Source organism: Talpa occidentalis, unplaced genomic scaffold, assembly GCF_014898055.3.
Source record: "Talpa occidentalis isolate TD23 unplaced genomic scaffold, MPIMG_talOcc4v2.1 talOcc4.8, whole genome shotgun sequence".
NCBI classification, from domain to species: domain Eukaryota; kingdom Metazoa; phylum Chordata; class Mammalia; order Eulipotyphla; family Talpidae; genus Talpa; species Talpa occidentalis.
In genome coordinates, this window is record NW_023605194.1 from 71,740,706 (window position 1) to 71,753,360 (window position 12,655).

The window sequence follows — 12,655 nt, forward strand, 5'->3', positions numbered from 1 at the left end:
CCCACACCCGGGAGACAGGGCAAGACATGGCTGGGGTCGGCCCCGGTGGCCATCCCCAGTGGGGTGAGAAGCGTGCCTAGGCAGCGAGGCGTGGTCCAGAGGGCCAGGGGCCAGCTGCTGAGGGGCCTTTCTTGACTGCTGTTCACATCTGTCCATAGCCAGGCAGGGGGGCCTGAAGGCGGGGACCTCACAGGTCTTGACCCAGCCCTGGGCCCTGTCCCGTGCCTTGGAGATTCCTCGGGGACTGCCTCCATGTTTGGGGTGCCTTTCTGAACACGCGGAGCCTGCCTGCCTCCCTGCCTGCCTCCGAGCTCCCCTCACAGCTGCTCTCCTCGCGCATGCACACAGGGCCAATGACACACCCAGGTGCCACATCCTCCAGGAAGTCCTCCTTGCTCCCACCCCACTCATCCCACACTCCAGATCTTGGGGGGCCCTGTGAGCACACCAGCCCTGCCGCACCGAGGACGTGGTGGTAGTGTTTCATTAGACGCTCCTGTGACCCCATGACCCCCACCCCATCTCCTCTGCTCGCGGGACTGTGTCCTCAGGACCAGCGCTGCTGGCTGGGCCTCTGTGGACAACGACCCTGGGGACAGAGGCCCTGCTCTGGCTGAGGCTGAGGGGCATGGGGCTTTCAGAGCCAGGACCCAGGGGGCAGAGGCCTGCTTAGCCCTGGAGTCGAGCCCAGGTCAAGACCACGCCCTTTCCTCTGCCAGCCAGGTCTCTGCGGGGGCGTGTCCCCACCCACTGGATCCCTGGGGGCCCCACAGGCCCCTCACTTCGCCCTGCCCTGATCCCTCTGTGGTGACGCCCTGTGATTCGCCTGGAGCTGAGCTCCTCTAACCTCGCTAGGCACTGGGGGCACAGGAGACACGCAGGGAGGGCCAGCCCCTTTCGGCCACACCCGATGCTCCCAAGGCCGCGTGCCCCCACACCCATGCCAGGCACCCTGTCCTGTCCCCCTGGTGACAGCTGCAGTGTGTGCCGCCCGAAGCCAGGCCTGCTCGGACACCTTTGCCTGGGAGCGGAGGGCAGGGGCCCTGGGAGGCCAGGGTGAGGCTGGCCTGGCTGCGTGCTGGCCTGGGGCTGTCTTCCAGCACCTGCACCTCCGTATTCTTGTCTGAGCAAAAGGCCGAGCCAGCACATTCATCTCCCGAGACGCTGAGGTCATGCCTGGAGACTAGAATCAGAGAAACAGGACCTGGGGGCAGACCTTCAAAAGGCGGAGCTGGGGGTGGGGTGGGGGGGGCGCTGAGAGGCTGGAAGGCTGGAGAGCTGGTGCCTGGGGGCCAGAGGGATTGGGAAGTTGGAGGGATGGGGGTACCGGGGGCTGGGGGCTAGGGACTGATGTCTGGGGCCTAGGGAACTGGGAGAATAGGGTACTGGGGGTATAGGGGCCTGGCAGCCTGGGAGGCTGGGGCCTGGGGCCTGGGGCCTGGGGCCTGAATTTCTGGGTGTCTCAACCCTAGAGGCTGGGGTGCAGGTCCAGCCCTCAGCATCCCCCACCAGGAGTCCTGCAGAGCACTGACTGCCCAGCCTTTCGCTATAGCAGCAGTGGCCACACACACAACTGTTTTGAGATGCGTGCCCCGGCCACACGCGGGCGTGGAGGGTGGACATGGCCCAGGCCGCCCTGCCCTGGCCAGGAAAGGGCCCGTCCCCCAACTGCTCACCAGCAGGCCTTCCCTCCTGCCTCCCTTCGGCCCTGAACATGGCGCCAGGCCAGCAGGTGAGCAGTTGAGGGATGGGCCTTCGTGCTGGTCTGAGGCCAAGTCAGCGCTGGACCTGCATGGGGAGAGAAGAGGCCAGTCTCCAGGGGACCTGAGTTGCCTGAGGCCTCGACGCCAAAGTGGGCGCCCATCACCCACCAGGCCAGGGCTGCAGCTGAGAGCACCCCAGCCCCAAAGGAGCTGGGAGCCCAAGTTGGTGGGGGCATTCATGGGGGGCTAGGGGGTGCCGTGGCCTCGGGCTCCCTCCAGACACACTTTGCCACAGCCGCAAGGCAGGAAGCCTCTGCTCCAGAGTGGCCACAGGCCACATACCCACCCTGGGCGACCGCGCCAGGAGGAGCAGGGCAGCTGCCTCCGGGCTGGCTAGAGAGTGGGAGGTTCTGGCTAGGGGGCCAGAACTACCAGGAGAATGCCGGGGCCAGCACCACTCACCCACATGCCCAGGGCCAGCCTCGGCCCAGCTGCTGCCCTGTGAGAGAAGATTCCAGAAGCTTTCAGAAGGTCCACCCCAGCCCTGGAGCCCTGTGGGCCAGCCCAGAGAGGCCACAGAGGGAGAGAAGAGCAGGGCCTGTGGGGGCTCTGGCCCATTCCCTGTCCCAGTGTGGAGGGACGTGTTAAAGTGGGTGTCCACGTGGCAGTGATTTCCCAGCAGGCCGCAGCCGCAAATGGGATGGGGGGCGTGTGGGGCCTTAGAACCCATGCACTTGGGCCAGGCAGGCAGGACCCCAGGGCTCAGGGTGACCCAGCCACCCCCATCTCTCATAGACACTTGCAGTCCTGGCCCCCACCATACCCCATGGCCCCTACAGCCCCCCACGGCCCCCTCATGGATCCCATGGGCTTACATGGCCCCACACGGGCCCACACAGGCCCACACGGGCCCTCACACCCTCACATGGCCCCGCATAGGCCCCCCATGGCTCCACATGGCCACACATGGGCCCACACAGCCCTCTAGGCCCCACACGGCCCCGCACGGCCTGGCCGCCTCTACTGTGTGGAGGAGAGGAGACTGTTTAGTCTGCTGGCCACATTCCAGGATTTTTAAATAAATACGGGTCATGCGCCAGTCCAAGCTGTCGAAGCCAGAGGCCGCGTGTCCCCTGGGGGGTGGCGGGACAGAGAAGCAGCCACCTGGGAACTGTTCAGCACTGGTGACAGCAGAGGGGCTGAGGCTCCTGGGCCCCCTCAACGTGACTGTGGTGGCTCCACCTGAGTGACTGTGAGGTCCTCAGTTGCAGTCCCATGACTGGAGGAGAGATGGAGGTGGGGGGACACTGAGCAACTGCAGACAGAGCGAGGATCTGACGCAGGCCTGGCACCCCCGCCTACACCCGCCTCCGGCATTCCTCTGGGCTCACACCCCTGCAGCCGCCACTGGCTCCCCATCTCCATTTCACCCTCTGCTGGGTCATTTTATACCTCTATTCCCTCTGCTAATTTAAACTAATTAAAGTATAAAATAGAATAATTGCTTCCATCCCTTCCTCTCTGTGAGTGTGGGGCCAGTGCGGGGAGAGGAGGTACAGCGCTCCCATCGCCGGCCACTGCTGCCTCCCAGCACACGCCACGGCACGGGCTGAGGTCCCAAGAGGCACACAGGGTGACGCACCGGAGTGTGGAGCCTTGTCAGCAGGAGTGGGGCCCGCCCGCCCCGGGACACCACCTCAACCATTAACACAATTAACGGGACTTGTTAGGTGAGTCACTCACAACCAACACTTCCAACTAGTCCTGTTTCTTAATTACAAGTAATTAGCAGAGAGAGCAAGCGAGAGTGAGAGCAAGGAGGAGCAGGAGGAGGAGCAGGAGGAGGAGGAGCAGAAGGATGATGTGCAGGAGAAGGAGAAGCAGGAGGAGGGGGAGTGGGAGGAGGAGCAGGAGGAAGTGGGGGTGGAGGAACAGAATGAGGAGCGGACGGGGAGGAAGAGCAGGGGGAGGAGGAGCAGGAGAGGAGGAGCAGGAGGAGCAGGGGAGGAGGAGCGGGGGTGGAGGAGCAGGGTAGAGCGCCGGTACAGAGCCCTGTTGTGGCAGCTGACCTAGCTCCGTTGGGAGGAGACTCCAGTGTGGGTCCACACCAGGGTCTGGGCGGGCACTCAGTGACTGGGCGCCCAGGGACCCTGCTAGCCCATGGCCTGTCCACGGCCTGGAGGGTTGGCATGAGCCCTAGGGCTTCTGGCCAGCAGCACAGGTGTGACCCTCACTCCCACCTGCCCTGCTGCTGCAGAAGGGGCTCAGGCTCACAGGCTGGGGGGCTGCTCGGGGACAGGGTTTGGGTGTCGGTGGGACAGGGGATGACCTGATGTTCAAGCAGCAGCCATGGCTTGTGAGCAAGGGACGGGGTGGCCCCAGCTCTGAGGGCCCCTGTGCTGTGGCCGGAGGGTGAGCCAGCACACAGGTGAGCCCTCAGCCCCAGGACGCCCCCACAAGCCCTTCCGCCCCTCGGCCCAGGAGGCAGGAGAGAGGCAGGAGCAGCTGGGCCTGTGGGGTGCAGGACTCTGCAGCTGGTCCAGGCTGATCCTCTTCCCAGGAGACGCTGGGAAGGGCCCCAGACTGGACTGGGTGGTTCCGGGAGAGGCCAAGGCCGGCTCCTGCCCCCTGCACCCCCAACCCCCGCGCCCCTGCCACAGCTCCCATATCTGCCCCTCTCTGCTAACACTCAGAGTAGTCGGGACACAGCTCCATGGAGGGCATTGGGGCACTCAGGGCCCCGCTACCCCCGCCAGGGCTCAGAATCCCCCACCCCACCAGCCCGGCCAGTCCCCCTGCTGTGCGGCACACACTACCAGACTGAGGTACCAGCTGAGGGCCTGTCACCCAGCACTGCAGCCTCCGGGCCCAGCTCCTCACACCTCCTGCTGCCTGGGGCAGGCGCAGGGCCCAGCGCGGTAAATCTGCCTCCTGATCACAGCAGCTGCTGCTGCAGGACGTCGGCTGCCTGGAGGCCATCCATCACCGTGAGGCAGGGCCCGGCCCGGAGAGGGGTCTCTGGGCCGCAGCCCCCAGCTCCCTGTTCCTGGCACGGCCTCCTGGAGTGCAGCTCTGAGCGGAGGCGCATACCTACCTGTCGCTCAGACATGACGTACAGGTAGCGCTGGTCCACAGAGAAGGCCATGTCCCGGAGGATGGGGCTCCCGTCCTTGAACACGGACACCACCTCGTACTGGACCCCGCCATGCGGAGGGCCGTCAGCCCGAATCTGCAGGAGAAACAGGTTGTGCTCAGCCTCTGGATGCAGCTGGTCCCGCCCCCGGCACTGAGCAGGCCAGGCTGCACATAGGGGCCCAGCTGGGGTCTCCCTGAGTAGGTTCCCAATGGGGCCCCGCGAGCGGGCCAGTTCTGCGTGAGTCAGTCCCCTCAGGGACCCCACACTTCAGGTGGGGTGTGCGTGGGGGCGGGTGTCGCACCCACGGGGTCTGGGCTGAGTCTCTGTCACCCATCCCATCAGGTTCAGGACTCAGATGTCCAAAGCCCCCAGACATCCCCAGTGACACATCCCCAGCAGTGAGAACCAGGACGTCCTCCCAGACATCCCTACCACAGGAACCATCCGAGCCCCCAGAACCAGATGCGGGGCTGGATGGACAGAAGGGACAGAGCGCCTGGCCCAGGCACATGTCCGTTCCCCGTCTTGGGGCCCATCCACCCAGCCTGTCCTGTGCCCTGCCTCCCCAGGGAGCCACTCCAGAGGCTGTGCCAGGAGTTCCTCTTCTGTGCCTCCAGCAGCAGCCAGGGGCTGTGTTGCTGTGACTGCTGGGACTTCGAGGACATGGGTCTGGAATCGCCCCGCCTCCCAGCAGGCAGACTGGCCTGGGCCCTCGTCACGCACAAAGTCGGCTGGTGTCTAGCGGGCGCTGGTCCCACTGTGGGACTGACTGTGCAGCTCCAGGGGGGTTAGAGCTGCAGTTCCCCCCCTCCCCCCGCCACTGCCCTCACAGCTCCATCCATGCCTCCAGCAGCCAGGCCTGCGCTGGGCCCGGGGAAGGAGGGGGATCATGGGGAGGGAGGAAGGGGGTTGATTTGGACACAGTCACCGATGCCCCAAGGCAGGAGCCAACAGGGGTCTGGGGACAGCCCCTACAGGCCTGCAGGGGCCCTGTGGTGGCCTCCTAGGGGACATGTGTGGAGCTGGGGAGTGTGGAGTTGAGCCACCCTGGAGGTGGTGTGAGGGGGAGCTGCAGCGGAAGCCTGGGCTGGCAGGAGCTGAGGACGACTGCCGTGGCGGCCCCCAAACGCACCTGGGCTGGACCAGGTGCTCCGTGGCTGGACCCTCCCCTCAGGGCTATGGCCGTGTGTGGCACAAACGTGTATGCATGTGGGCATATCTGTGTGCATGTGTGCACACACATATGTTAGTGTGCAAAATGTGTAGAGACGTGTGTGCGAAGACATGTGCACAGGTGCAGGGGTGTGGGTGTGTATAAGCCTGCACACGTGTGTGCATGCCTGGGCATGCAAGTGGAGGCATGTATAGGCGGGTGTGTGCACACACGTGTGCACAACACAGTCACATATTTATGTGCTGTGTACACACGTGTGCACGTGCTCACAGTGCTGCATGTACCGCTAGAGTGAGGTGGGGACTGGGCTGCTTGGGCTGCCCAGGGCGCAAGTAAAACACAGCGTCCAGGCTGCGCTGTGGGCGTGGGGTGGATTCCAGGGGAAGCTATTCCTACAGAGTCGTGGGACCTGCAGTTTACAGGTTGGGCTCCCTGGGAGGTCCGTCTCTGGGCATCTTCTCCCCTCTCCCACAGACGCACATGCGCTCCAGCACCGACCCCAGGGAGTCTCGCACAGGGCAGTGGCGCCCTGAGTCTGGCACTCCTAGGCCCAATGACTGTCCTGTGCAAACTGGGAACCTGCCCTGATGTTAAACGGGGGTGCAGAGGTGTGCGCCCCCGCCCCCTGGTGGGGCGCCGACACGTCACAGGCCAGGCTGCGGGAGGGGGAAGGGCAGCACGCCCTACCACCTGCCCTGTCTGCCTGGCTCTCCTGCATGCGGCATCTCTGCCCAGCCGCCTCTCCCTCCAGCTCTGGTGCTGGGGTTGGGACTGCTCTGCCAGCTGCCGCTTAGCCCCCCGCCTTCCTGGGGCATGGCCTCCTCGCTGGGCCAGGGACCGCAGTGGAACGAGCGGGCCTGCTCACGTCAGGCTGGGCCCCACCACCGCCACTCCAGGAAGTTCTGGGGGTTCCGGCCACAGCGACCCCCACTGACCCTCCTATTTTCTCTCAGCACAGCGGAGTGTTACCGACAGGGGCACACAGGCAGAGGAGCAGGAGCCCCTGAGCATCTCTGCTCAGACAGCAGCTGACCCTGCCCCCTGCTGTGCAGCTGCCTCCACCCCCTGGGCCTGGTACCTGGAGTCAGACAAAAAAGCCAGGCCTGCTAGGACCCCCAGGCACCTGGCCCTGCATGGCTGACCACCCTCCACTGGCAACAGGGCCGCCCTGCCCTGTGCTGGCCCACCCTCCCAGCCTTGCCCCTGCAGAGGGCCTTGGCTGGCTTGAAGCTCGGAGGCGGCATCTGGAAATGCAGGAGCTGAGGAGCACAGCTGTTGGGCCTAGCGTGGGCCCTGGGCAGGGCCTCCCTGGGCAGGGGCCTCCCCAAAATCACTACCTAGTCCTGGTCTGAGAGCTGGGTCTGAGTCTCCACACACTTATCTGTGCTCCCCAGTAACCTGAGGGGCTCCACCTTGGACAGATTCTCACTAATCTGGTAGAAGACTCGGCGGATTAGCCCCCTTAGAACACTTGATCCTGCTTCTCTGTGTGTAAAACCCCAAGCTCCGGCATCTGTAATCTCCTCCCCCGAGTTGCATCTCTGCAGTGGCGGACACCAGCGCCCGCCTCTGGCAGGGCCTTCTCCCCACTGTCCACCTGAAGGCAGGAGGCACTGCCCAAACCAGGTCCTAGCTGCCTGCCAGGCCTGGCCCGAGTCACCACCTCTCGGAGACTACAGGGCCGCGGGGCCATGCCAGTACTGGGCAGCTCTGCTGCAGCAAGACTTCCCGCAGACACACCTGCCCTGGCCAGTGCCAGTGAGGATGGGAGGCCCAGGGCACCCTCTGCAGCCAGCGGGGTCCCAGAGGCCAAGCCTCACCCTTGGCCTGTTGGGCTGTGACAGGATGGCAGGTGCTGTGGTCAGTGGGGAGATGGTCATGTGTCCATTAGTCCCACGGGGTCTCAGCTGAGGGTCCTGGCTGGGGGAGGGGACTCAGAGCCAGCCGAGCCCACCTGCGCAGGCAGAGGTGGGGGACCCAGGCCCCACCGCAGGCCCACGTGCGGTGCAGGACTTCTCGAGGCCCCAACTCGAGGCGCCATACCTCCTCCAGGGCCCAGAGAGCAGACCCTGGTCAGTCCCGCCCTGTGGCCCACGCCCTTGTCAGGCAGGCCCCTTGCTCCGAGGTGGCCTCTGTGGCTGGTCCCCCAGGACAGGCCCCCCCCAAGCAGACACAGCACCGCAGGCCCGCTTGCCATCAGGGACCAACCCCTGAGAGTCCGTCTACCCGCTCCTGCTCCTGCGTCTGGGCCTGGGGTGGCAGCTGTTGGTGTCTGGAGGGGCTGTCAGCAGAGTGGGAGGCGGGGCCGGCCAGAGACTGTTAGCAGAGAGAGGGCACCTGTGGGGGCTGCAGTGACCAGGCCTCAGGATGGTAGAGCATGAGTGGACCCCAAGGGACAGCCCCTCTTTCTCCTCCAAGCTGGACATGAGTCTGCAGACTCCGCCTTCAGTGAGCCCTGGACAGTGCATCCTTGCGGGGCTGGTGGCCCAAGCTTACCCTTTACCCTGAAGGGCTGTGTCCACTGGGAAGGAGTGGCCACGCCCTGCATTAAGGCCACATCACTGCTTCTGAAGCATGTTCCCACACCACAGCCACTGGGCATGCCGGGCCCCCTGCCAGGGACCCGGGCACCTCAGGGGCCACTGTAGGCCCAGAGCTATTGCCCCCGCCCCCAAAGGCCACGAGGACAAGGCTGCTGGCCCACGGGGCCCAGAAGAAGGGCCAGCACAGGCCTCGCACGGATCTGCTGCCAGGCTGGGTAGGGGCACCAGCTGGCAGGTGCCCTGAGCCCCCCATAGGGTCTGCACAGGTCAAGAGGGTGAGGGCTGGGCCAGGGAGGACAGGGCAAGGGCCAGCGGTGGCCCTGCAGGGGCAGGTGGCCCTGAGGCTGCACTGTGCTGGCTCCTGCCCTGGCGGGCTCCCTGCACCACCCCTTTGCCCAATGCGCTCAGCCACTGTCTGCACATGGGGCGTCGCACCCCGAGAGCACAGCTCGGGGCCATGTGGGAGCATCAGCTGTGGGTGACAGGTCGGTGGCAACAGACAAAGGGCCCACATGTCACCTCCTACTCGCAGAGGCGGAGCCCTACCCACACCACGCTGGCAGCTGAGCGCTTCCTGTGGCTCCTGCAACAGCGGGGCACATAGCGAGGGTGGTTGGGGGCACCGGGCACCCTCCGGGGAGGGGCACACCTGGCTGGCGGTTGTGGCAAGCTGGGGCCTGACCCCGCCGACCCTGCCCTGAGGCCCCCCTCCCACCCCAGCATGCATGGGGCCTGAGGGGAGGGTCGCTGCAGCCCTGCTGTCCCCACGGTCTCAGCACAGCAGCGGCATGTGACACGTAATGACTGTGTTTTGCTTAATACAAATTGGGGTTATTGGCCCCCAAACCAGTGCCCTGCTGAGCTCCCTGCCTGGGCCACACATGCCCAGACCCGCACACAGACATCGCCTATGTCTCCGGCCCCAGCAGGCCACTGCATGTCCGAACCTGGACACTCCCCTGTCCAGAGACCGTGAAGCCGGCCCATGACCCTCAGTGCTGAGAGGGGACACCGCACACCTCTGGCCCTCTCATCCCCCACAAGGCCATGGCTGATAAGGACGCCTGACAGGAAGAGGACTGGCAGTGGGCCGTACAGGATCCTGCAGGTTCCAGTCTGGGGCAGACGCTCTGGACCGAGAGTGGCCTAGAGGGGCATTGGCTGCGTGGCCTTTGTCCGTTGTCCTCACCCTGGCTCTGGGGCAGCTGAAGAGGTGGCTGGCTCAGAGGGCAAAGCTTTGCCCAACACACCACAACCAGCTGGGTCAGACTTGCATGCTCTAAGAGCACTGTGCCCACATACCTCACCCCTAGCACCTTGTCTGCACACCCTCACTGCCCCCCAGGACCGAGCCTGTGTCCCCTCCCTTGCACCCAGAAGGTGGTGCAGGATGATACATGTGGGCACTGCCTGGTTTTGGCTTACAGGACGGTGAGGCTCAGGGTCCCGGGGCAGCTGGGCAGGGGCAGGGGGGTACAGAGACAGCCGGCTTTTTGGGCACACAAGGCCTGGCACCACTCTAACGGTTACAGCCGGGCTATATTTTGTCTCAAAATGAAATTGTGAGGGTGATCCCCATTTAGAGGTAGGGTAACAGCCTGACTCAGAGGAACTGGCAGAAGTCACCAAACTTGATGTCTGAGCACAGCTCCTGTGAGGACTGAAGGCTGGTGAGGTAAGTGGGCCCAGTGGCGGGTCCCCTGGCTGAGGGCATGAGCACGCTGCAGGGGGAGCGTAGAGCAGGGGGAGCATGGTACAGGGGGATCATGGTGCAGGGGGGGCACTGTGCAGAGGGAGCACAGAGCGGGGGAGTACAGAGCAAGGGGAGCATGAGACGGAGGAGCACAGTGCAGGGGGAGCATAGAGCAGCATGCACAGAGTGGGTGCTCAGGGAGCACCGAGCGGGGCCTGAGGGTCACCAGGGCACTTGCACCCAGACAGTGTGGGCTCTGCCAGGGCAGTGGGGACCTGGGGAGCACAGCCTGCTGCTCAGCCTTGGGGAGCCATGTGACCCTCAGGCGTGTGGCCTTGGCTCCGCGTTGGTGAGGGGTCGGCCAGGCCCCCCACCTGGCATAGGAGTGGGATACAGGGGATGGGCCGGGGGCTCCGGAGGCCATGACGGGGCCTTAACCCACAGGCTATGACTGTTCCGTCCCTTCAGTCAACAGGTCCCGAGAGCCCCAGGCTGCTTCCCCCTGACAACAGGGCCAGTGAATGTCCAGGGCACAGGGTGAGTGTGAGGGCAGCAGGCCTCATGGGCCAGCCCACAAGGCAGGGAGTTTCCTGTCTGGCCAAGACCAGGTTGACCCCAGTGCAGGCCCACGCAGACCGGGCCTGCTCTGCCCTCCGAGCCAGCCTGGCAGGCGGCCTTGCCAAGGAATATCAGCAGCTGAGCCGCATCTGTAGCACACGGGCAGCAGCATGGCCAGTTCCCCCACCAGCGCTGACTTGACCGCGGAGGATGGGCCGAGCCAGCACAGCTGCGCCCGCCCCGCCCCACGCTCAGCCTCACGAAGCCGAGCCTTGCAGGACACGGGTGCGGCACAGACACACCATGCACACACGCAGACACCCCAGGCACACACACAGACACACTTGCCTTCACAGATTTCCACACTGTGCACACACACACACACACACACACACACACAACGTTCCGCAGTTCCTGCTGGGCAGGTGGACACTGCCCAGGCACCCAGGGTCCCTCCAGGCCCCCACTGGCCCCTGCTCCAGCCCTGGCCCCCAGGGCTGCCGGCCACAGAGGCCCTGGCCGGGACTGAACCCCATGTGGCCTCCTGCCACCCTGCAGCTCCCACGTGGTCAGGCCGTGTGTGCTAAAGTCATTAGGGCAGAAGAGAAACAGCCTGTCTGCAGGTTGTCACCAGGGACGTGCCTCTGGCCTCTGGCGGCTGGGCCCAGGGCGGTGGGGGAGGGGGGATGTCATGCATGTGGGGCAGTGAGTGTTCAGGACACGGGGTGGGGGGCAGACAGAGGGGCCTTGAGGCCCTGGAGCGGCCCTGGCCTTGCTTCCCTGGCAGGGGCCAGGGACCCCCACCACAGAGCTCCCCCCACCACAGGGACCCCCACCACAGCCAGAGAGTGGGTGGACCCAGGAGACCCAAAGAAGACGCTGCCCCCACCATGGCTCCTTGTGTGGGTTCAGTGGCAGGGAGGGCTGGCTGCCCCAAGGCAGTCAGGGAGGGTGCCAAGGTGCCAGGGGGCAGGGTGTGTGGAAGGCAGAACTGGTCCCTTGGCCACTGCCCCCAGGCCCAGCCCACCTGTACCCACTCGGTGGGAAAAGAGCCCTAGAGAGACAGTGCACATGGCTCGGGAGACCCACCTCCCACTCTACCCAGCACCCCAGGGGTGGCCTGGCCCCAGGTGCCCCCGGCCAGGCTGGGGAGAGGCAGCAGGTCTAGGTCTGCAGCTGACCTCCCCAGATCTGGCGAGGGGTGGGGGGATGATGAGAGAGGCCCGTCCAGGCCCATCCAGGCCACGCTGGGGGCAGCTCTGCTCTCAACAGGGCAGATCTGCGATGAAAGGCTGCCCACGGCTGCTCCCCGGCCTCTGCCAAAACACACTGTGAAATGACCCCTGGCCCCAGCTCATACTTCCTCTGCAGTCTGCTCCCCCAGCGCCCTGAGACAGCTCTGCACTCAGGGGTCACTGGCAAGAAAGCTGCAAAGGGCAGAGGTCAGAGAGCGACTGGGCAGGATCTCCCCTTCCCCCTCCACCATGTGCAGACCAGGCCTGGGGAGGAGAGGGGCCAGACACGGGGGCCGGGGAGGTTGGCAGCTTTCGAGACACAAGCATGATGTGTCCCCTGCAGTCCACTTGGTGGGCACCCTCCCCCAGCACTGCCAGAGCTATGGAGCTCCTGGCCCCGTGCCCCTCTCCAGCCCTCTAAGGGGCCGGGGACTGGCCTGTCCCTTCAGGCCCCCCATGCCTGTGCTCCAGCCCACTAAGGGACCTGGGACTGGCCTGTCCCTCCTCTGGCACACCAGCCAGACACTGAGGCAGGGGCTGGGGAGCTCCCCTTGGAGCTTTGGGGTTCACAGGCCTGGGACCTCAGGCCTGGAGGACTGAGCCTGGGTCCTGC

At 65.2% G+C, this 12,655-nt stretch overlaps 1 protein-coding gene across 1 annotated transcript in view; it reads right to left on the reverse strand.

Annotated features, from left to right (window-relative positions):
• PLXNA2 (plexin A2) overlaps nucleotides 1-12,655 on the reverse strand; it is an 82,518-nt gene that overhangs the window by 44,226 nt on the left and 25,637 nt on the right. The window contains exon 4 of the mRNA XM_037497572.2: nucleotides 4,798-4,932. Coding sequence (XP_037353469.1) covers nucleotides 4,798-4,932 — 135 coding nt within the window. The remainder of the gene's footprint in view (nucleotides 1-4,797; nucleotides 4,933-12,655) is intronic.